The following is a 22,386-nucleotide window of genomic DNA, read 5'->3' as shown; positions in this document are numbered from 1 at the left end:
AGAAGTCCAGCAGGGGAGCTAACAGCAATGTCAGCTGCTTTGTGCATCCAGGTCAATTTCCTCACATGAATGCAGGAGGGGGATGCAGAGGATAGGGGCAAAGGAGGCACTGTGCAGGGGCTGGGGCACAGGATGGTGCAGGTATTGGGGTGTAGAAGAGGGGCAGGGATTGGTAGTGAAGGGGGTGTAGGGATTAGGAGTGCAGGAGGGAAAGCAGGCATTAGAGATGAAGGAGGCACAGTGCAGAGGTTAGGGGAGATAAATAACTTAATTTTGTGAGAACTAAGAAGTCCTACTTCTGCCCAAGAGCTTCCTCAGAGCCTCCTTGACTTCTTTGTTCCTCAGACTGTATATGATTGGGTTGAACATTGGAGTAATGACCGTGTAGAGCAAGGAGATTGCTCGGTTGGTGTCCACAGAACCACTGGAACCGGGCCTCATGTAGGTGATAAAGCCGCTGCCAAAGAACAAGGTGACTGTGATGAGGTGCGAGGAGCAGGTGGAGAAAGCTTTGTGTCTCCCTTCAGCTGAGCGCATCTTCAGGATGGTGGAGAGGATGCAGATGTAGGAGGTGATGATCAGGGTAAAGGGGAATATTATGAACACTACAGTGAGCACGGTGTTGATAACATCATGTTGATAACATCATGACAGGGACGTGTCTGTACTTGCCAGCTTAAGCACTGGAATAACATCACAAAAAAAGTGCTCAATTTTATTTGACCCATGGAAGGATAACATGAATATAGTGACCGTTTGCTCAAATGCCACCACACTGCCTGCAATCCACACCACAGATGCCAATCTAATGGCGACTTTTCTGCTCAAGATGAACGAGTAACGCATGGGGTTGCATATGGCGATATATCGGTCGTAGGACATTACAGTCAGCAGGCAGCACTCTGAGTTGCCAAAGAGGAGGAAGAAATACATCTGGGTTGCACATCCAAGGAAGGAGATGGTCTGACGCTCTGACAGAAGGTTGGACAAGGTCTTGGGGATGATGGCCGAGGTGTAGCAGATCTCCAGGACTGACAAGTTCCTGAGGAAGAAATACATGGGGCTTTGGAGCTTCAGGTCAGTCACTGTGACAGCAACTATGAGGCTATTTCCTATCAGGATGATGAGGTAGATGAGTAAGACCAGGATAAAGAGAAAGAGCTGCAGATGTTGGAGGTCTGAGAAGCCCAGAAAGATAAACTCAGTCACTGTACTTAAGTTTCCCTCCATATCTCTGTCCTGATGAGATCACATATGAATTCCAACACCTCAGGGGCTAGGATGGCATAATTAGATAGAGCCACTCTTACAGGATCAATCACATCCCTCTCCCGTTTCTCATCTCTCTCAGTGCACCCAACTCAAGTGTTTGGCATCTTCACCTTACTCAGCTCTGGGTGGAATCTTGTCACCCTTCCATTCTTAGACAAGAACCCAGACACACGGCTCCATGTACTGACCCCTTATCACTCTGCAGGGTTTGGTTTTGACCACCTTTGTCTCCTCTCTTTGGGAAGCTTGGAAGAAAGCACTGGAGAAAAAAAGGCTTTTAAAACAACAAGCAGCCTACACACAGATTTAGTCTCATCCATTCCTTTGCATCTCTACAAGGAAAGATAGAGCAGGGTTACCTTATCCTAGCTAGCCCAGATTCCCCTGTGTGTCTGTGCAACTCTGAACCTGGTTCTCAGACAGAGTCACTCTGTTCAATCTGGACTGGGTCCTCCCCCACAAGTGTGATCTATAACCATTATAGCTACTCATTCTGACGTTGTCTCTGAATGAAACTTAAGTGTAAGCTCCTAAGCAATTGTTAGCCAGGGTCTCCTCTCTCTGTCCCTAGATGGGCAGGCTGGATCTGCTATCAGTTTGCTACCTAAGGCCTTATCTACAGCTAAAATGTTGGTCAACTTAGGTACACATAAAACTTAACTATATTGCTCAGGGATGTGAACAATTCACACCACTGGGAGACTAGTTAAGCCATCTTAAACCCCAGTATAGACACTGCTGGACCAGTGGAGGAATTCTTCTGTCCTCCTAGTGACTATCTCTCAAGAGGGTGGTTTTACTACAACAAAAGAAAACCCCCTTCTGTCTCTGTGGCCAGTATCAGCACTACAGCAGCGTAGCTACAGCACTGTAGCTGTGCTCTTGTAGTCTGAGACTGGCTGATCCAGGTACAATATTAATAATTATTACAGAGCACCCAAATATTTGTCACAGCTTCCCTACCTCCCTCAGTCTTATTCCATTAATGACAATGAGATATTACACTGCTGAGGTACAAAACAATGGTGAGAAATGGATTTTAAAATAACAAACAGTTTAGAGGCACAGTTTGTCTCGTCTACTATTATATTTCACTATGAGCTAATTTAGATTGGCTTTCCTCTTAAATTACCAGAACATAACGAGACCAAATTTATTTTCTCCTAAACTCTGAAGTCTGGATTAGATGAGAGACAATCCTGTAGATTCAAGCATTACAGGTGTCTTTGAAAGTCATAGCCTTAATAGACAGAGTCGATAGGGCGATAAGAGTCATTCCTTCAGATTAGTTAGCTTAGTAGAGACACATGATGCACAATACCTTTGAGAAGACAGAGAGAAAGAGAGATGAGGGAACATTCTGCAGATTAGATAGATAAGAGTAAATGAGAGGGAATGATTAGATGAGAAGGAAAAAGAAACAGAAAGACAGAGAGATAGATTGATCATTTTCCACATGTGGATGCAACAATAAAGAAGAAAAACACCACAATCTGCCTCATAAACCTTCCCAGCTGTGGCAAATCCACTGTTTCTGAAAGTCACTTACCTCTGGAAGAGAGGCTTGTCTGTTAGTGACCCTCAGTGGCAGGTCCTTTTTGTACTGTGCAGTGACCATTGGGATTAAATCTGTAGGGTTCTGTCTGACTCTGAGCACTCTGGACAATTAGCAATTACATTTCTGTTTTTTAAGCACCCTGAACAATGAAATTGTGTCAGCAATATAGAACTGTCTTTAAACTTCAGAGATGGGCTGACCCAGATAACAATCTCACTTGCACTTGTTGATTAAGATCAAGAATATGGGTTTACTGTGCATTGTGCAAACACTGACAGAAGACATCAACTTTATTAAGATGTGTATATTGCAATAACATCCTGATCCCTTAAAGACTGTACAATTTATCTCAGCTTCTCAATAATAAGTTCTTGTAGGACATGGAATAAGGATGTAATAATTTCATCATGAAATTTCCAAATGAATACAATTGGTCTCTAGGCAAAAAAGTTATAGAAATATCTACCAGTGATGACAAGAGATTAGATCATAGTGGAGCTGGGAGTCGTGCCATGCTACTCTGTGATGGGACATGGTCTCCACTTCACCACAATTGCACCATCTCTCTGAGCACTAATTGCCCCACCATTCCGGCACTCTCAGAATAAATCTTAGAATGCCCGGGACCCGTCTCATCCCTAGAGGACAGAGTTCAGGCACATTGGCAAGGTGTGCGTGTAAAGAAAATTCACAGCCATTTTCAGCTTGTAGCTGACCTGCTGAAAGCCAAATACAGCATTCTTCAGGGATGTCAGCTCTTCACACCATGAATTTCTAGGTCTCCAGTTCAGATCTATCCCATGGTAGGAGTGACTCCAGTTCCTTACACTTACATGGCTGCTTCTAGGTCTGATATGTAATGAGTTTAGTGGGTCTCAGTCCAGCTCCCAGTGGACAAGTGTCTACAGGGGTGGTCCTAGACTATCCTCCATCAACTGGCACCCTAGGGGAACCATGCAATGAGAGCCTCCAAACCCCAAGGGCAGATCTAGGCTCAGGTTTTTGGTAAACTGAGAAACATTTTGCCCCTTTTTCCCTTTTAACGTTTTTTAAAAAAAAAATATTTATTTATTTTTTAAACAGAGTCTTAATTATTTAGTTTGTCTGTCCCTCTGTCCAACCAATGTTTTTGAGATCAGATAAAATAGAGACACAAAATTTTCAGAATAGATTTGTACATGACAGTTAGATGACATTTCAGTCCGATTTCAAATAAAAATGCATTAAAAATGTTAATTATCTTTTACTATTACAAATCCCAAACGATCCATTATGCTATCCTGCTTAAACTGCCACTGCCAGCACATCCAATATAGAAAGAAATAAGAAAACTCTTCAATGAACTTTAACCTGTATTTACAAAACACTGAATAAAAAACACTGTGCTCTTAAAACATGACTTTTCTTGCTTTAAGTTTTGAAAATTCAGTCATTAGTTCTTTTAGATCCAGTTTTCCAGCTATTTCATACTCTATTGACATTGTGGCAAGTCCAACAAGTCTCTCTCGCACCATTGTTGAACTCAGATATGTTTTTTATCAATTTTAACTTTGAGAAGCTACATTCCCTACTAGCTAAGGAAATTGGCAAAGTTAAAAGACTACATAGAGCTATAAAAGTGTTTGGAAAACTGTCTTTGAGTTTATTTTCACAAACAAACTTCAGTACTTCTTCAGGAGTGGAATGTTTCTTAAGTCGTCTTGAAAAAGCCTGAAGCTCACTAAAGAAATCTGTAGCATCAATGTCTTTTGAATTTTCATGAGTCAATGCTGAATCCAGTGTTATACAAAATTTTCTTATCTGTTTTGCTGTTTTATTTTGCAAGCTGTGGATATCATATAGAAAGCTAAATACTGACTCTAGCTGCTGCATCTGCTGAAATCTTTTGCAACCAAGTGAATAGCAGTATCAAGAACTGTGAAGCAGAAATTCACTTTGAACCTTCATTTTGGGTTCTGAATAGGTGTGTCTCATCCTTTATATGAAAACTGCTGTTTCCTTTGCTGAATGCAAACTGGTTCTGGTTCAAATTCTGCCAGAAAGTCTATTTCTTCAGCAAGCTTAAGAGAATCTCCCAGTGTTCTTTCGAACCCTTCATCACTTCTGAATTCCTCCAGAATAGTTTTAGTTTGCTTCAGTTTTTGAATAGCAAAATGTATGTTTAAGTTTTTTTCCTGAAGCTGCTTACTAGTGAGGTTAATCTTGAAAAGGATATTACACCACAAAATGAGTGAAGTCACACATTTGAACTTGGAAAGGCCATTTGCAAGAGCTTCTGTGTCTGAATGTGTCACATTGCCAGATGATCCAGTAAAGGTAGTATCATCAGAAATTTCAGTTATGGCATCATAAATGTTTCCAAGTTCATACCGAAGAGGCTTCAAAGCATCAGTGTGACTCTCCCATCTTGTCTGACTAAGTGGTTTTATAGTTAGAGAACTCACATGGTAAGTCAGAATCTTCCAGTGGTGTGTTGAGTCTGAGAAAAACACATAAACACCTTGCACCATGTCAAAGAAACTGCTTGCTGCCAAACAGGATCTAGCAGCAGCAGCAGAGGAAGTGCAAGGAACGAAAAAGGCCCTAGGATTGATTTCCATCATTCTCCTTTGCACACCATTGTCTTCACTCTTCATATCGCTACCATTATCATAGCCTTGGCCACCTAAGTTTTCAACAGATAATGACATAGTTTCAAGCTCTTGTAGAATAGTTTCAGTCATAAATGCTCCAGTCATCAACTTCAGTGGTATAAACCCCCCCAAAATTTTCCTTTATGAGCACTTAAATATTATCTTTATCTGCAGACTTTTCCATATCCACAAAATGATTGATCATCATTTGTTCAACATGACACATCTGATGCACAGGTGAATATTATTGAAAAATATTTTGCAGAATGGGCAGCTTCTACAAATTTCTTTTTAATGGCATTTGCTAGGATTTGAATCAGATCATTCTGCATATTGTTTCCTAAGTAATGAACCTGTGTTTCATGATCAGTTGATAACATTTATGTAGATGCTCCTTCATGACTGGATCAAACAAAGGTAGGTATTTAACAAATATTAAAAAAGTTTCCACTACCTGGAGTGTATAATTTTTCATTTCTATCACACCTGCGGAAGGCTAACTTTTGCCCGCTGAGAACTCTCACTGAAGCAATCAGAGGCACTAATATTTGTTGCCAATATTCTTCTTTTTCCCTGATCACACATAAGTTTTCTTCATTGATAGTTTTTCTTTTTTTTCAATCATAATTCAAGTTCTTTCCAATTTTGAAAGCATTTCAAATGTTCTGTACTTTTCATCTGAAGAGAGAATTGAAGATTTGTTTTTCCAGTGCTTCGAACCATTTTCAGTCAGTCATGTACCAATTGCTTGATTTTTAAAATTTGTAGCAAAAGCAAAACATAGAGTCCTTTGATACTGAATATTGTAATGAGTTTTGATGAATTTCTTCTCCATTAGTGAGTTTTCTCTTGTAATGCTGAGCAGATAATTTTCTTTTATTTGAAATTCAATAATGGCAAGTGCAAAGTACAACACTTAGGAAAATTAAAATGCACAACCACAAAATTGGGAAAACTAGCTAAGTGATGGTACCACTGAAAAGAATCTTGGGGTTATAGTGGATCACAAACTGAATATGAGTCAGCAGTGTGATGCATTTAGAAAAAAAAGGCTAATATTCTGAAGTTTGTTAACATGATAGGCATTTAGTAGACGTGGGAGGTAATTGTTCTACTCCACTCAGCACTGGTGAGACCCCAGCTGGAGTACTGTGTCCAGTTCTGCGTACCACATTTCAGAAAAGATGTGGATAAATTGGAGAGTTCAGAGGAAAGCAACAAAATATGAAAAAAAAAGTTTTAGAAAACCTGTCGCATGAGGAAAAGTTTAAAAATCTGGTCATGTTTAGTCTTGAGAAAAGAAAGACGGGGTCGGAGGAAGAGGTGTGTCTGAAAACAATCTTTAAATATGTTGAGGGTTGTTATTGAAGAAGATGGTGAACAAGTGTTCTTCATAGCCATTGAAAGTAGAACAAGAAGAAGCAGGCTTAATCTGCAGCAAAGGAGATTTAGGGTAGAAGTTAGGAAAAGCTTTCTAACTCTCAGGGTAGTTAAGCTCTGGAAGAGGCTTCCAAGAGAGGTTGTGGGATTCCCATCACTGGAGGATTCTAAGAACAGGCTAGACAAAAGGATGGCCTGAATATTCCTTCCAGACCTACATTTCTAATACTCTTAGCCTCCTTTCAAAAGCCTGATGTTACCTGTGCTGTTCCAGAAGCAGATCAGGGACCTACTGCGACCTAGAGAGTCTTATTCTGGCATCTAGTTCCCTTCATGCTTCCTGAAGGGACTAATTAGCACCAACTCTGTAGCTGTCCCAGATTACTTAACCCTCCAAACCAGTTTATCTCTGCTGTTTAGCATTTTGGTGTCTCCACTGTGCTTGTCACAAAATTGGCCAGAATTTCAATGTCCCCTGCTTCAGCAGGACCTCCCTGAACACAGATGATGATTCAGGGCCCTTCTTGGAACCCCATCTAGTGTGTCTATGTCATTCTGGTAAGACAGTATGCAGCCTTGTTACAGACAAGAAATGGAGGCAGATAAAATATGAATTTACTTGCCTCAAGCCCCCACAGTGATGGAGCAGGGAATCGATCTCTTCTGAAAGCAAAACCTAATGCATTACCCACAAGCCTATTTCAAGTTTTACCGCATTGAAGGAAGGAATGATGTATCATTTTAGATTTTCTGCATAATTGATATCCTGCCCGCATTTTTGGGCTTTATCGCACATTGCATCCTTTGTTTAGACTTGGAGAAATACGATATGCTATTGGATTAAGCAATTGATGGATCTATGCCATATACCAGTATATGCTTTGAGGGAAGAATAGCTCAGTGGTTTGAGCACTGGCTTACTAAACTAAGAATTGTGAGTTCAGCCCTTGAGGGGGCCACTTAGGGATCTGAGGCTGAATCAGTACTTGGTCCTGCTAGTGAAAGCAGGGGACTGGATTTGATGACCTTTCAGGGTCCCTTCCAACTCTATGAGATAGGTATATATCCATTTATTATTAAGTTGCATGTGTGAGTGTTTAAATTGCTCCATGACCTAGAAGAATTTCCTGACCAGGACTGTAAAAACATGTTTTGACATTCACTGCTTTCAACAATACAGAACTCTTTAATGTAACAGTGTAATTATCATACCAATCCTTTCAAATGCATCTGATAGCTGTATTTACCATAGAATATCAAGGTTAGAAGGAACCTCAGGAAGTCATCTAGTCCAACCCCCTGCTCAAAGCAGGACCTACCCCCAGACATATTTTTGCCCCAGATCCCTTAATGCCCCTATCAAGGTTCCTTCCCCACTCTGAACTCTAGGGTACAGATGTGGGAACCTTCATGAGAACCGCTAAGCTTAATTACCATCTTAGATTTGTTTTTCTGCCACCACACAAATTATTTATGAGTCATAACTCTGTCTACCTTCCCTCCTCAGAATATCTCCCTCCCAAGTATTTTAACCCTTCCCTGGGTAGCCTTGAGAGACTTTTCCACCAATTTCCTGGTCAACACCGATCCAAACCCTTGGATTTTAAAACAAGGAGAAATTTTGAATCTGCTGCATATTAAATTCATTGGCTGACCCCTGGTTCTTCTGTTATATGAAGGGGTAAATAACATTTCCTTATTCACTTTCTCCACACCAGTCATGCTTTTATAAACTTCTATCATATGCCCCCTTACTCGTATCTTTCCTAAATTGAACAGTCCTAGACTTTTTAGTCTCTACTCATATGGAACGTGTTCCATACCCTAACAATTTTGTTGCCCTTATCTGTACTTTTCTCAATTCTGATATATATTTTCTAAGATAGGGTGACCAGAACTGCATGCACTGTTCAAGGTATGGGCATACCATGCATTATATAATAGAATTTTGATATTTTCTGTCTTATTTCTATCCCTTTCTTAATGGTCCCAATATTGTGTTAACTTTTTTGACTGCCACCGCACACTGAGTGGATGTTCTCAGAGAACTATCCACAATGATTCCAAGATCTTTTGCTTGAGTAGTAAGAGCTAATTTAGACCCTATCATTTTGTATGCACATTTGGGATTATGTTTTCCAATGTGCATTACTTTGCACTTATCAACACTGAATTTAATCTGTTATTTTGTTGCACAGCCATCCAGTTTTGTGAGATCCCTTTGAAACTCTTCTCAGTTGGCTTTGGGCTTACCCATCCTGAATAATTTTATATCATCTGCAGACTTGGCCACTTCACTGTTTACTTTTTTCTAGATCATTCATGAATATGTTGAAAAGCAATGATTTTAGTGCAGGTCTTTGGAAGACTCCACAATTTACCTCTCTTCACTGTGAAAAATGACCATTTATTCATAAGAATATAATGACATAAGAACAGACAAAAGGTCCATCTAGCCCAGTATCATGTCTTCCGACAGTGATGAATGCCATGTGTCCCAGAGGGAATAAACAGAACAGGTTATCATCAAGTGATCCATCCCCTGTTGCTCATTACCAGCTTCTGGGAAACAGAGACTATGGACAACATCTCTGCCCATCCAGGCTAATAGTCATTGATGGACCTATCATCCATGAACTTATGTAGTTCTTCTTTGAACCTTTTCCAATTCCAATATATCTGTTTTGAGATGGGGCAACCAGATCAGCACACATTATTCAAGATGTGGGTATACTACGGTTTTATACAGAGGCAAAACAATATGTTTTGTCTTATTAACTTTCCCTTTCCTAATAATTCTTGACATTCTGTTAGCTTTTTTGATTGCCTCTGCACATTGATTAGATGTTCTCAGATAACTTATCCATTACTCCAATATCTCTTTCTTGAGTGGTAACAGCTAATTTAAATCTAATCAATTTTTATATATAGTAAGGATTATTTTTTTCCAATGTGCATTACTTTGCATTTATCAATATTGAATTTCATCTGCCATTTTGTTGCCCAGTCACTACGTTTTGTGAGGTCCTTTGTAACTCTTCTCAGTCTGCTTTGGACTTAACTATTTTGAGTGGTTTTGTATCATCTGCAATTTTTTCCACCCCACTGTTTAGTCCTTTTTCCAGATCATTTACGAATATGTTGAATAGGACTGGTCCCACTACAGACCCCTGGGGGCACCACTATTTACCTTTCTCCATCCTGAAAACTGACCATTTATTCTTATCTTTTTTTCTATCTTTTAACCAGTTACCAACTGATGAAAGAACCTTCCTTTTTATCCCATGACAGATTACTTTGCTTAAGAGCCTTTAGTGAGGGACTTTGTCAAAGGCTTTCTGAAATTCTAAGTACACTATATCTACTGGATCCCTTTGGTCCACATACTTGTTGACCACCTCAAAGAATTCTACTAGTTTGGTGAGGTATGATTTCCCTTTACAAAAAAAATGTTAATTTTCCCCTAACAAATAGTGTTCAACCTATGTGTCTGACAATTTTGTCCTTTAGTTTCAACCAATTTGCTCAGTACTGAAGTCAGGCTTACCAACCTGTAATTGCCAGGATCACCTCTAGAAAAGTTTTTAAAAATTAGTGTCACATTAGCTATCCTCCAGTCATGTGGTACAGAAGCTTATTGAAATGATAGGTTATAGACGACAGTTCGTAGTTCTCAATTTCACAATGGAGTTCCTTTAAAACTCTTTGGTGAATACCATCTGGTTCTGGGGAATTATTACTCTTTAGTTTATCACTTTGTTCCAAAACCTCCTCTAATGACACCTTTATTTGAGACAGTTCCTCAGATATGTCACCTAAAAAGAATGGCTCTGATTTGGGAATCTGCCTCACATCCTCTGCTGTGAAGACTGATGGAAAAAATGAATTTAATTTTTCTGCAATGGCCATATCATCCTTCAGTGCTTCTTTAGAATCTCGAATGCTCAGTGGGCCCACTGGTTATTTAGCAGGCTTCCTGCTTCTGATGTACTTTAAAAAATTGCTATTACTTTTTGAGTCTTTGCCTAGTTCTTCAAATTCTTTTTTGGCCTTTCTAATTAAATTCTTGCACTTCATTTATCAGAGTTTATGCTGCTTTCTATTTTCCTCACTGAGATTTAAGTTCCACTTTTTAAAGGATGCATTTTTGCCTCTCACTGATTCTTTTACTTTGTTTCTTAGCTGCACATAATTCTGTTCTTTTTTCCAGTTCCAGTCATCATACCACACATAACTCAGGAAGCCTCTAATAAACATTCCTCGATGTTTACTTCTCCTGTGAAAAGTGGCTTTCTGCAAGTGACGCTGTGGAGTTCCAATCTTATTGTCTCTTAGCTACTTCAGAGAAAACTTGTATACGTAAAAATAAAAAGAAGCTGCTGATTCTCACAAAAAAACTCTTTCCCCTCCCCATTACCATCCCTAAAATTTCATCTCGGGATTTCATAGACTTAATGACCAAAGAAACAAAAATGTGCATGCTTCCTGCATAAATGGCCTGAAGTTGGTGATTACCTACAGATCACTGACAATGACTTGACTACAGTTCTTATGGGCAAACAGAGGATGGTCCCAACCAATAATATATTTATACACACACATATCCCTGGTGCTTTTAAAAGCCTAATTAAACAAAGCTGAGGAAAAATCTGAGCAAAATTTATTGTGATGAAAAATTCAGACAGAAAAAAATGTTATTTAGAACTAGCAGTTGTTTTAAAAAAAGGTTTAAAAGGTGGCCCAAAAGCCACCATTCCACATTTTTGAGAAAAGAAAATGTTGGTAAGAGCCCATCCTGGTGAAGGAGAGAAGTTAAAATAGCAGTTAAAATAGAAACAAAATTATAACGAATGAAAATAAGGGGAAGTAGATAGTGATGAATACATATTAGAAGCTATGAAGTGTTAAACATTGATAATGGAAGCTAAAGACATCAGGGAAAAATCCCATCAATGGCAGGACTAAGGAAAATAAGAAAGACATTTTCAAGACGATCTGGATAAAAGAAATCATAACAATGGTACAGACCTGTTGCTAAATGGAGAGTCTAAAACTGCTGATCATGTAAAAAATGAAAAAAAAAATTCAATAGATATCTATGTTGTCTATTTGAAAAAGACCCAGGTTTACCATTATGTACAGAAAAAAAAAACATTGAGTGACATATTTTGACCAACCCTACAGAGTTTTATCGCCAGTGTTCATGAATTTATTGTGTTAGGTACAGTATAAACATACAGATAGTATCCTAAACAACTGGAAACCTAAGAAAGGGGCAGCATATGCTGTCAAATAGGTTGAGGAGGTGAACAAGGGAGATGGTGGTGATGGTATTCTGAGCCAAACATTAAATAAGACAAACTGTATTTTTTTCCATTATTTTCCTCAGGGATGTTTTCACTTTCCAAGTGAGATTTTCAAAGGCACCAAGTGGATTTAGATGTCCAAATTCTAATTCCATACTCCAAGTGAAATGAAAATAAGGTTTGTCTTATTACATGAGGGTTTCCATTAGTATTTTCTTTAATTACAAAGGCCTCAACACCTTCTCCAAGGTATTTCTCATATCGTGACCCATAAAACCGAGATCCTCTTGTGGACACCTTCTGTACAACCCATTTTCTAAACCAGATCTTATATCATCCATTCCATAACTAACTGTGTTGAAGCTGATAAAATTAAGGAAATATTAAAAGACAATTTTCAAATAACCTTCTGATCAGTGAGGTTGTATTTGGTCAGATAACTTCATAAGAATAGCATAACAAATGTCTGCCTGTTGTCTGTGAATGATTTCCATAGACAGGTGAGATTCACCCAAGTATTGCTCCATCGTTATGACAACATAAGTACAATGATTTCAATAGTATTATCCCAGTAAAAAAAAGAATCACATCACTGTTGAATTATGACTCATTTGGGACAGGTTTGCAAATCAAAGATGTTTTTCATTAGTTTCCAGCCCCTATGTTAAATATGGGATGTGGAAATCATGATGTGTTCTCTCCATCTAGTATAATGTTATAGGCCAAGATTTGCCAAAGTGGGTGGTGCATTTGATTTTTTTCATTTTTGTATGGTTGACTTGGGAACCCTTAAAGGGAGGTTATTTTCTGAAATTGCTGAGCACTCTCTGTATAAAACCAGACCTCATTAAGGTGTCTTCAACCTGAGGCACCCAAATCTGCCCATCAGCAATACAGATTCACCAGGCCAAATTCTGAAACCTATTTGACCCCATTGTTTGCACTCCTGCCCTCAGTCAAATCTGTACAAAACCATTGATTTTATGAAGCTCTTAAAACAATTTACTAGGCAAGTTCGTTCATGATGCACAAGAAAGAAAAGAATCTGCCTCAAACTCCCCTAGTTTTATTGGCTTTTGATCTCATTTTTTAGTTGTAAACCTCGACAGATGTTACTCTGGATTCTACTGAAGAAGGGGTTTGAAACAATAGTGTCATTCTTAGAACACCTCTCAAAATAGAACAGCACTTCAAAACCCAGATCATGGAAGTGGAGCTGCATGTCTGGACCCCATGCTGAGCCCCAGTGAAGTAAGTGGGGTTCCACACAGGTGCTATTCCCAGACCTGATTCAGGATGTGAGCCAAAATCTTTTCTTCTGTAACCAGTGCCCTTCAACACCCTATTTCTGTTTAACTGATTGCTCACAAAAACCTCAACACACACACAAACATTATGAACAAAACAAAAATCTTTTCTTCCTGTTACAACCATTATCTTCCCCAGGATTTCCAAATGATGTTTCCATCTTTCATCTTGAAACAATAGACAGTAAGCTGTTCAGAACAGTGCTATTGCCTTTTGAATAGTCTTTACGTCACAATGGATGACACTGCACAAATAGAACATTAATACCTAGTTCTTATAAGAACATAAGAACAGCCATATAGGGTCAGACCAAAGGTCCATCTAGCCCAATGTCCTGTCTTCCAACAGTGGCTAATGCCGGGTCCCCAGAGAGAATGAACAAAATCCATAATCATCACATCATGCATCACCTGTCACCCATTCCCAGCTTCTGGCACACAGGCTTAGGACACCATCCCTGCCCATTCTGGCTAATAGTGGATCTACCCTACATGAATTTATCTTGTTCTTTTTTTTTAACCCTGTTATAGTCTTGGCCTTCACAACATCCTGTGGCAAAGAGTTCCACAGGTTGACTTATATAGCATTTGTCATCAATAGATCGCAAAGCACTTTGAAAAGGATGTCAGCATTCTCACCTCCATTTTACAAATTAGGAAGCTAGGACACAGAGAGATGTAGGGCTGGATTTTTGAAGGCATTTAAGCACTTAAATGCTTTTAAAATCTTTCCTATAGACACCCAGCAGTACTAGGACTAAAACATATGTTTCCTGCAGCCCCATTCAGTTTTCTATCCATTATGCTTCATTGTTAGCAATTTTAAAATGTTGGCTAAAACATTTCAACTCAGATGGCTACACTTAGGCCCTGGAAGCCATAGATAGGTATCACAGTAATTGGCCTGAACTTCAGAGATGCTAAACCCTCCCAGATTCAGACAGATGTCAATGGGAGCTCATGACGCTGCTCATCTCTGACAAGCAGGCTATTCATTTAGAGTGAAGGTGTATTAATTTCATGGGGGAAATTTTTTTTTAATTCAAAATTTTCCTTTTGTTCAATAGAAATTCAACAGCCCTCAAAATAAATAAATAAATAGTTTCAAAAACCCTAAACTGATATTTTTTTCTAGCTTTTAAAATACAAAATGAAAAGAAAAACATTACAATGTTGCTTTTTTTGTTAAACTATTTAGTTTTCAGATTTCTAAAACCAAACATTTTTCAAGTGGTAGGATTCTTTAATTGCAAGCAAAAAAATAAATAAAACAGAAAACAAAACAAACAAATCTTTAGAAACAATGTTTTGCAAAATTTCCTATGAAAAACAGGTGACATCCAGGACTAACTTTTATCACTCATGCTAATGGTAGCAATTTGGTAACTCTGCCTTGTTTTTCAGTTGTTGAAATATATAGATATTCTAGGAGCAAGATTTATATGGTGCTATTGACATCAACAACAGAACTCCCATTGTCTGAAACAGAACAGGGATCTGCCATGGTTCAAACAAACCAGCCTCATTCTACCTTCTTCTCTACAAACAAATGGGCCTGATTCTACACTGCTTTGCATCTTGTGATCCGTGCCTATATAAAATGTATGTAAGACACAACCACACTGGAATGCTAACATCTGATTTATATATAGTTTACATCACTGCCCCTCCCCTGTTGCAAATAAATACCTTTTATTCTCTGATGCTAAGACCAAGAATAATTATTTCTGAGGAGTCTAAACATGTTCTGTTTACCTCTGGGACATGTATCGCCTGTTTAACACACTAACAGTGTGCTGGATCAGTAATGAATGGATAATTTAGAATGCATAATATGGCAGAGTTAGAAAGATCTATACGCTTTGACCTATTTTGTTTATTGATTCATCTATAGATGCTCATATAATGTAAATCACTGCAGCCCCAGTGAAGTCAATGACACCGCACTAGTTATACCAGATGAATAACTGACCTGTTATTTCAACTGAATAGTATATATTATGACAGTGAATTTGTTCTGGGGAGTGGACACTGAATGTTAGATTTGGCTTCTTTCTGTCTAGCATAGACACTATCTGCCTCCCTCCCTTTCCGCATAGAATCAGAGCTTCTCACTCTCATTACTATAGTTATCCTCAGCACATCACTGCAAAGTAGGGCAGTGCTATCATCCCAATTTACAGATGGGGAACTGAGGAACACAGAGACTAAATGACTTCCTCTAGGTCACATAGGAAGAATTGGCAGAGCAGGGATTTGAGTTCAAGTCTCCTAAGTCATAAACCAGAACCTGAACCTCTGGATCACCGTTCTGTGGAGTCTTGCCCCACTACATTCCAGTTACTAATAATGTGAAATATGTTCTTGTTACCTTGTAAAGAAAATCAGCTAGATCCAGACTGAGATCTTTCCTTTATTTTAAGCAGTGTAATTGAAGCAGGGACTTAATCTTAAAACCAGCATGCATTAAGGCTTAAACCAACCCACAGATGTGGGGGAATGTTCATTACATAATGTCCCATTGCAGGTGCTCTTACACCTTCCTCAGCTGCTGACCACTCCTGGAGACAGGACAGTGAATTCCAGAGTGCACCCAGCATTAGCTTCCTTGCTGGCTGCTGCTTGGGAGCCGGCCTGTGTCGCTCACTGATGGGTTGGAAGTGTGGAGAGAATTGCTTCTCAGATTTGAGTCCAGGCTGCTCCTGGCTGGCCGAGGCCAGAAGGAAAGCAATTGTGTGAAAGTCAATAGTGTGAAAGTTTGGCTAAGGCTCCATTAAGCAGGGATGTGGTATGTGACCAGAATGTCGGCCTTGGCTCTCTAAGAACAACTTGTCCCACAGTAGCAGGACTCTGGGGAAGACTTTTTGCAAAAACTAAGCTTCAATTAGCTTCTATGTTAAGGGCTTAAGAAGGTGTAGGTGGCCACATATGGGTGAATTACACCTTTTAAGAGGGAGTCAGCTTATGAGACTAAGGCCAGATTCTGCCAGACTAACTCACATGGAGTAACACCTGAGCCCACATCCACAAAGGGACATAGGCCTTTAAAGTCCAGATTTAGGCATCACTGTGATCCACCCTGCTAAACTGCCACATAAACCTGTAGGTGCCTAAACTCACTCAGCTCCTAATTGTTTGCTGTTCACGTTACCGAGGTGCTTGTGGGCTGGTCCAGACTAGGGGAGGAAAATCGATCTTAGATACGCAACTTCAGCTACGTGAATAACGTAGCTGAAGTCGAATATCTAGGTTCGAATTACTCACCGGTCCAGACAGCACGGGATCGATGTCCGTGGCTCTCCGTGTCGATTCCGGAACTCTGTTGGGGTTGATGGAGTTCCAGAATCGATATAAGCACGCTCGGGGATCGATATATCGCGTCTAGATTAGACACGATATATCGATCCCCGAGCAATCAATTTTAACCCGGGGTAGTCTGGACGTGGGCTGTGTTTTTGCCTCCGGGTATATGCCCTGCTGCCTCAAGCAGGCACCCTGGTGCCCTTTTTATACCTAAGCTGCAGGGTGGTCCTCCAGCCAGCTGAAGACAGTGATTCCTCTGCCTGTTTAATCTGTGGGTCCAATGCAGTAATTGTGCTCAGATCCTGCCTGACTCCACACACGATAACCCCTAGGAGAGCAGGCAGACAGGTCTTCTCTGATATTTAGCCTAGTAGCTAGCGTACTCACCCAGGATATGAGGGATCCTGGTTCAAGACCCCCTCTGCCTGATGGGAACAGGTCTGCACAGGAGTGTCTCATAGATCTGGTGAGGGCCTGAGTCACTGTTCTCAGGGATATTCAGTGGTGGATTCCTTTCATTCTCCTGGTGAAGCTGTTCCACTGTGTACAAATGATTACATTTCCATGGGCCCAGAGAGAGCCTGTGAATGACTCTGTAAAGCCCAGAGGGTTGGGCATGGAGGTGGGAAAATCCTGTTCAAAGACTTTGCCAGGCAGATAGGGAAATGAACTAGGGTCCCGTGGGCTAAAGGGTAACATCAGCTCTCCCTCCCACCTATCTTCACTTTGTTTGAGAATCACACTGGGCCTGAGGGGACCTGAGGCCTAAAACATAGGCCTTGAGGGAGCTCTTACAGTGGAAATGGAGGTTCCAAGCAAGTTGAGGCACCTACAGAGTTTGGTTGCAGCAGAGCATGGGATGTGTGGGTCACATTAGTGCCAGCATCTGGGACTTAAGTGCCAAAGGACCACATTTATAAAGGTACTGAGGCATCTAGTGGTGTATCCAAAAGCATCTGGATGCTTAGCACCCATTGATTTCACAACAAAGCCTCTAGCATGGGGGTGAGGGATGAATGTGGGGTCTCAGTGGCCCCAGAATAGGAGGCTGTGACCCAGGACCCATCATTACCACCTGGCAAGGGGGTTATAAGAATCTCCTGACTCTGGTATGTATATTCTGGGTCACCAAGGAAAGTCAAGTGAGAGATGTGAAGCCAACAGGGAGGAGACCACAGGGAAAACAAGTAAAGGGGGTGACACTGCCTATGAGTACAAACCATGATCTTTGGGAGTATGAGGAGAAGATGGAGGGGAAACTCCCTTCTTCTTGCATATAGGAAGCAAGCAGGTAATGTGTTTACTTTCAAGAAAACAGGATCACAACCAAGCTTGATGGAACCACTGCAAAGGGTGTTTTGAGAAGGATACACTTTTTTAGACACAAGGTTAGCCCATTAAGTTTTGACCACACAATGAATGGCCTGATTTTGTTTCATATGTAAGCTTTTTTCCCCATTATACTGACCTATTATCTCTTGAATCTTTGGTAATAAAGATATCCTTGTTTTCAATGGAGAAGAATCCCATGCACTGCTATAGGTTGTGGATTGACTGGATAAGTGGCAGTTCTGCAGAAAAGGGCCTGGAGATTATAGTGGACAAGAAGCTGGATATGAGTCAGCAGTGTGCCCTCGTTCCCAAGAAGGCTAATGGCATATTGGGCTGCTTTAGTACAGTAACTCCTTGCTTAACGTTGTAGTTATGTTCCTGAACAACATGACTTTTAGCAAAAAGATGTTAAGTGAATCCACTTTCTCTATAAGTATTACTGTAAATGGGGGGCTTAGGTTCCAGGGAAATTATTTTCACCAGACAAAATACTATATATTGTATTGATATACACACCTGCTGCTAACTTGTAAAGCAAAGTGAGGCCTAGCATTGCCAAGAAAAGAGAATGTTTGGGTGGATGACTGGTGATAGTGGCAGGGAACTGATACCCAGAGAAGCAAGGCAAGTCTCCCTCTGGCTAGAGGTGTGGTGTGTGTGTGTTTTTTGGGGGGTAATATAGTGATTCATAATCCTGTGTATGCCAAGAATCATCACATATGTGTGTGTGGCGGTGTGGGGAATCGGGAACCTTGGTATGAGGGAAAGAGGAAATGGGGCCACAGAGAATCCCTGAAATAAGGGGAAGAATGTGTAACCATGGTATTCGGAGAGGAGGAAGAAAGAGTGAATACAGTGCTCTTGGCCTGAGGCATAAGAGGGTAATGGTGATTGACACAGATCCTCCGGTATGGGAGGACAATAAGAGACAATGGTATGAGAAAAGAAGAGAATGAAGGTGTCATGGGGAGAAAGAAGGTCACACAGGAACCTCTGGCTTGGGGGTAAAAACTGGGGACCCTGGATTGTGGGGAGGAAGAACAAACAGAATCATTGACAAAAGTCCATGGTTGTTGCAGGCAATCCTTGAAATACAGGGAGATGGGAGAGTGACACACAGGGATCTAGTGAGAGTGCAGGTAAGTTGCAAAAGAAGGCTACTAGAGTGATCCAAGGAAAGGAAAACCTACCTTATGAGAGAACACTCAAAGAGTCTGGTTTGTTTAGCTGAACCAAACGAAGGCTGAGGGGAGATATTATTGTTCTATATAAATACATCACAGAGATAAATATCAGAGAGGGAGAGGAATTATTTAAATTAAGCACCAATGTGGACACAAGAACAAATGGATATAAACAGGCCATCAACAAGCCTAGGCTTGAAATTAGACAAAGGTTTCTAACCATCAGAGTGAAGTTCTGGGAGATCCTTCCACAGGGAGCAGTGGGGGCAAAAAAAACTTGTTTCAAGATTGAGCTTGATAAGTTAATGGAAGGGATGGTAAGATAGGACTGTCTTTAATCATTCTTGTGGCTCTTCTCTGTAATTGCTCGAGTTTATCAAACATCCTTCTTGAATTGTGGACAGCAGAACTGATTGGATATAAAAACATAAAAACTGCCATAAGGATCAGACCAATGATCCATGTAACCTAGAATTCTGTCTCCAACAGTGGCCAGTTTCAGAGCTTCAGGAACAGTGTACAGAATAGGACTACTGTGGAGAGACTCACCCCTGTCTTTCCTTCCTGGCTTCTGGCAGTGAGAGGTTAAGGTTGCCACAAGCATGAGTTTACATCCCTTGACCATCTTGTCTAATAACCATTGATGGACTCACAGTACAACCCTCCATTATCCAACTCTCCATATTAACTGAACAACCAGTGCACACAGGTCCAGAAGTGGGCAATATCTCCTGTGTCTGCTGGATGGTGCTGCAGCCCAGGAGTACTGGAACAATTTTTATAGTGGGGGTGCTGAGAGTCATTGAACCAAACTGTAAACCCTGTATAGGATGGAAACCACTTCAAGGCAGGAGATGCAATAGCACCCCCATTACCCCTACTTCCAGCACCTATTTTTTATTATCCAATCTGGCCCGGTCCCAATTAGATCAGAAAAACAGGGTGATGTTATGTTTTCTATAAACGTAACTTGTTCTTTTTTTGTCCACGGTTACACTTTTGGCCATCACAATATCCTCTGGCAGTGAATTCCATGGGTTGATTATATACTGTATCAAAAATATTTTCTCTTGTTTGTATTAAATGTGTTGCATATTAATTCCATTGGGTAACCTGTGCTTTTTGTATTGTGGGAAATAGTAAACAACATTTCACTATCCACTTTTTCCACATCATTCATAACCTTATAGATCTCTATCATCTCCCCTTTAATTGTCTTTTCCTAAAATAAGCTGCCTTAATCTTTTCAGTTTCTCTTGATATGGAAGCCATTCCATACCATTGATTATCTTTATTTCCCTTTTCCAAACCTTCTCCAGTTCCACTATGTCTTTCTGACATGAGATGACCAGAACTAGACAAAATATTCCGGCAGCAGTTGCACCAATGCCAAATACAGAAGTAAAATAATCTTTATACTCCTACTCAAAATTCCCCTGATTATGCTGTCCACAAACAAATTAGATATTTGGCCAGTGTCACACTCAGACTTAATCTTCAGATGATTATCCACCATGATCCCCAAATCTTTTGGGGGGGTCTAATAGAATAGAATTAGAATCTGGTCCACAAGTTCATATATAATACAGATAAGATTTTCACAGCCACCTACAAAATGAAGAAGTCTGTTCCTCTTTAATTACCCCATCTTTTCTGAATGTGAACTCTGAAGACTCAGTTATAGACATTTCATTGCTCCTTCAATAAACATTTTTATGTTACATGAGAAACATATGCTTTTTTCAACATATTCACCATGGCTCTTTTCACCTCCTTGTTTTTCAGGCTGTAGATAATGGGATTTAACATGGGGGTCAAGATGCTGTACTGGATGGAGACCAGAATATCCAGACCCTCAGAGGAGACTGAGCTGGGTCTCACATATCGAAAGGAACCTGTCCCAAAGTATAAAATGACAATGAGAAGGTGGGAGCTGCAGGTGGAGAAGGCTTTACGCCTGCCCTCCATGGAGTGTATTCTCAAGATGGTGGCAATTATGTGAATGTAGGAGACTAGTGTGAGCAGGAAGGAGCTGGATCCAAATATTGCAATGGAGGAAAGGAGCACTACTTCATTGCTGAAGGTGTCAGTGCAGGACAAGACCAAGAGTGAAGGGAGCTCACAGGTGAAATGGCTGATTTCACTGGGACCGCAGAAGTGTAATTTTAGCAGAGGAATAGTATTTACCAGAGCATCTATAAATCCAATGGTCCATGCACCTATCACTAGCTGTTGGCAGAGTCGTTTCTTCATTGTTTCCATGTAATGCAGTGGGTCACATATGGCAGCATATCGGTCATAAGCCATAGCTGCAAGAGTGAAAATTTCAGCACCAGATGACAAAATAATAAAGAACATTTGGGTAATGCAGCCATTGGCAGAAATAGTTTTCTTCTCTGCTAGGAAGTTTTCCAGCATCTTGGGAACAATAGTGGAGGAATAGCAGATGTCAACAAAGGATAAATGGGACAGAAAGAAGTGCATGGGTGATTGAAGATGAAGATCGATCTCTATCACCAACATGATAAGCATGTTTCCCAGTAAAGTTATTACATAAATAACTAAAAATACCAAGAACAGGAAAACCTGGAGCTGTGGGTCACTGGAAATTCCTAAGAGAATAAATTTGGCCACATTGGTTTGATTCTCCATTATTCTTCAGCAAAACAGTGTCCTGTGAGAACAGAAAAAAGAAATGAAACAGTAATGCAAACCTAATTTATATACACAGAAATGCAGTGAGTAGATAAACTCTAATAAATAGGTAATCTAGACACAGAGACAGATGGATCCAAGAAAGGCAGAATGTATTTTTAACTATTTTAGTTTTTTGACCTTTGTCCAATTTCCAAAGTAAAGTTCTCAACATATTGATAGGGGAAAAATAGGGGAATAGTGAACTTCTTAAGCAGAAAGTTGAATGTTGATAGATTGAGCTTTTCATTTGCTCGGTAGTGTGAGATAGATAGATAGATAGATAGATAATGTATATGAACAGATAGATAAATCTTTATTAGAGCTGTTTAATTAAATGGGAAGAGATCACAAAATTGTGAACATTTTCAAATGATTTTCATTACATTAATTTTCAAAAATCTGGGAGTCTGAGTC

The 22,386-nt window shown here is 40.1% G+C and overlaps 1 protein-coding gene and 1 pseudogene across 1 annotated transcript; both read right to left on the bottom strand.

Moving 5' to 3' along the window:
* Positions 1 to 282: 282 nt before the first annotated feature.
* On the bottom strand, positions 283 to 1,230 carry LOC115637995 (annotated as a pseudogene).
* Positions 1,231 to 20,988: 19,758 nt separating this feature from the next.
* Positions 20,989 to 21,927, bottom strand: LOC115637994 (olfactory receptor 8S1-like). Its single transcript, XM_030539600.1, has one exon. It carries the CDS (start codon positions 21,925 to 21,927, stop codon positions 20,989 to 20,991), a length of 939 nt encoding a protein of 312 aa, XP_030395460.1.
* Between the last annotated feature and the right edge of the window lie 459 nt (positions 21,928 to 22,386).

Source organism: Gopherus evgoodei, chromosome 21 (assembly GCF_007399415.2).
Source record: "Gopherus evgoodei ecotype Sinaloan lineage chromosome 21, rGopEvg1_v1.p, whole genome shotgun sequence".
NCBI lineage: Eukaryota > Metazoa > Chordata > Testudines > Testudinidae > Gopherus > Gopherus evgoodei.
Note: the sequence above shows the minus strand (reverse complement) of the source record. Positions and strands in the feature narration are given on the sequence as shown.